Raw genomic sequence first — 2,854 nt, 5'->3', positions numbered from 1 at the left:
TGCATAGCCCTCTGGGACAGAGGCTCTGGCTCTCTCGTTTCAGGGCACTCCCCCCCCCCCCCCCAACCAGGTATACTACCCTCCGCCAGAAAGGAAGAGCGTAGCTCCACGTTCACTCACCAAGGCCGATCCAGGCAGAATGGGGCGGGCACAAGGGTAGTGTGGTAGGGGAGGGAGACACAAAGTCATGGGAGAGGTCAGAGGTGAGAGCCCCCAACCCCCAGGGTCCTGGTTATGCTGCCCCATGAGTACCATTCTTCGGGCAGAGAAGAGAGATGCGGGGAAGGAGGGGACCTGCCCATCCTACCCGGCCCCCACCCAGCCCTCGCATCCTGGCTCTGGGTTCCTGCCTTCTTTGGCCAGAAAATTCTCCCCAAACTAGGAGATGCCTAAAAATAGACCCAAGTCGGGGAGAGGCGGGAGAGGGGGAGCACAAGATGGCAATGAGGAGCAGAGATCCTGGGAGAAGCTGGGGGAGACAGTGAGAGACAGAGATCCAGAAAGACAGAGAGTGTGAGCAAGACAGGGAGAGAAAGAGGGAAAGAGACCACAAGACAGAGACAAAAAGGAACACAGAGACAGACAAGGAGGGAGTCAGAGCCCCTTCTTACAGGCAGTGACCAAGCTGGCCCAGCCCAAGGGGAGGGAGGGGTGTCTCTGGAGAGCTCCCAGCTGGGTGAGTCACAGGCTGCCCTTGGGATCTGGGGCAGGGAGGGGGACCTGGGGGAATGGGGGAAAAGGCGGAGGGTGCGTCATTGCCCACTGAGCACCAGCCCCTGCGGCCAGGCAGCCATGTTCCTCCAGCACCCCCTGGTGGTCCCTGACCACTGCTGACCAGCCATCACAGGGGGGCCCCAGAGGCAGGTGGCCCCTGGACTGACTCACCTCCCAGCCAGAGCTCTGTGGGGGAGAGAAGGGTCAGGGTCAGCTGAGCTGTGGTGAGGTGGGAGGTAGGGCCAAGGGCAGGCTCTGAGAGGGCATTCTGGGCCTACCTGGTGCATGATCTTGGTGAAGGCCTCCTGCAGTTTGCCATGCACGGCAGCCAGCTTCTTGTAGTCTCGGTGGGCTTCCAGGATGGGGATGAGGGTCTTGTAGACCTCGTTCACTGCCTCGTAGAGCCCGCCCTGGGGGTGTGGGCACATCAGGATTCCCAGTACCTCCCTAGTTTTCTCTCCTGCCTGGAACAGCCCACCCTCTGTGCAACTGCCCATCCTCTAGGGCTCCATCTTTCATCAACTCCTCCAGGAAGCCCATCCTGACCACCCCACCCCAGATGGGACACCAGTCTTTCCACTCAGCCCCCAGAGACCCCTTCGTGGTCTCTACCGTGCTTGCTATGGACCAGGTGCTGTGCACACCTATACTTTACCCATGTTCCTTCATCTGTGAGAGGAGGGGTTTGTTTTTGTTTTTATTTCTCAGAAAACTAAAACTCAGACATGGCTCCCCAGGGCCAGGACCTGAACACCAGCCCTTTTGGCCTGGTGCCCAAGACTTCCACACCCAACTACCTCTTGGCACGTGGTAATGGCCACTGCTAAGTGCCCCTCACTCACAGCTGGTGCCAGCATCAAACTGGGCACACAGAAGGCACCCTGGGATGTTTGCTGACCAACTGTGAGAGGTCTGTGTCTGCTGTCCGATCTATTCCCAAGGCTTTTGTTTCTGAGCCTTTAACACGATGACAATAATGAAAACCCCACTAGGGGGCTGGCAGCACAGAAAAGAATTCTCGCTGGAAAACCTGACCCTGAATCTGAGTAGGGCTCCAGATCTAATCACCAATTTCCATAAACACGGGGGACTGAGGAACAGGTAAAGCAACACCACAGGGATGCAACCAGCCCTGGGTGGGCCAGAAAACCCCTTGGAACAAAGCCGGGGTCTCCAACAAGTGAAATGCAGGGGAAAACCCACTTGCTTTCACACAAGCAATCAAACTGGAGAAAACCTTTTTACAACAGCGGACAATACAACACCTGGGCCTCAACCTATCAAGGAAAACGTTAAAAACCCTTATCGTAAAAAGTGGCGAATTGATGCCCTATCTTTTGTTCTTGTTTTCTTTCTTTGATTCAAAGAGCCTTAAGAGACTTGTCAGTCACAGCCACTGTGGGTCTTCTATGGATCCTGATTCAAACAAACCAACTGCAAAAAGAAAATTGTTTCAAGATCATCAGGGAATCTGAGCACAGACTGGTATTAAAGAGTTGCGTAAAAGGATTTCATCAGTGAGGCTGCACAGGGAGGTACTTGTGTGGGTGACGGTGTGATGGGTAGGGTTTGTTTAAAGCTTCTCCAATTCCAACACACACAGGACTCTCTGAGATCTTGTTAAAATGTAGGGTTCAGAGGGTTGGGGACCCAGGACTCTGCATTTATAGCAAGCCCCCAGGTGATGCCCATGCTGCTGGTCCTCAGCCCACACTGAGTAGGCAAGGTTTGAAAAAAAAAAAAAACCTCCGGCAGAATGGTCATGTTGGGTTTCATCAATCAACTTGTGAAAATTAAGATCTTGTCTTTTTATGTATATACAAAAAAAAACCCCAAAAAACAAAAAAACAAACACATAACACAACAACAAAAAAAGCCATCAAAAACCAAAACCAAAACCAAAAACTAGAGGCAAAGAAAAGTTGAAACAAGAACATAAAGACTGGTTGCTGGATTTGAGTGCTGGGTGTGGGGGCGGTAGTGCAACCTTTTCTTTTATGTGTGCTCGAAATTTTCTCTAATAAAAAAAAATTTAATAGCGGCTGAGTGTATGGCAGGCTGACTACGTCCAGGGCACGTGTTAAGGGTTTTACAGGGAGAGAGGCAGGTAACCCGAGCTCGTCTGGGTCCCCGTGGTCCT

General features: G+C 52.7%; 1 protein-coding gene across 11 annotated transcripts in view; it reads right to left on the bottom strand.

The window, feature by feature from the left end:
- The window catches only part of DOCK6 (dedicator of cytokinesis 6), a 40,742-nt gene that overhangs the window by 3,083 nt on the left and 34,805 nt on the right, over window positions 1-2,854 (bottom strand). For 7 of the 11 annotated variants that reach the window (XM_045774522.2, XM_087867256.1, XM_045774523.2 and 4 more), the window contains 2 exons: window positions 993-1,124; window positions 886-900 (listed from right to left, as the gene is read on the bottom strand). In XM_045774522.2, coding sequence (XP_045630478.2) covers window positions 886-900; window positions 993-1,124 — 147 coding nt within the window. Of the gene's footprint in view, window positions 1-885; window positions 901-992; window positions 1,125-1,228; window positions 2,149-2,854 lie in introns of those variants that run through there. The other 4 variants (XM_087867255.1, XM_087867257.1, XM_045774531.2 and 1 more) reach the window with 3 other exon arrangements.

Source organism: Ursus americanus, chromosome 14, assembly GCF_024610735.1.
Source record: "Ursus americanus isolate L20-20 chromosome 14, mUrsAme1.1.p, whole genome shotgun sequence".
In the NCBI taxonomy this organism is placed as follows: domain Eukaryota; kingdom Metazoa; phylum Chordata; class Mammalia; order Carnivora; family Ursidae; genus Ursus; species Ursus americanus.
Note: the sequence above shows the minus strand (reverse complement) of the source record. Positions and strands in the feature narration are given on the sequence as shown.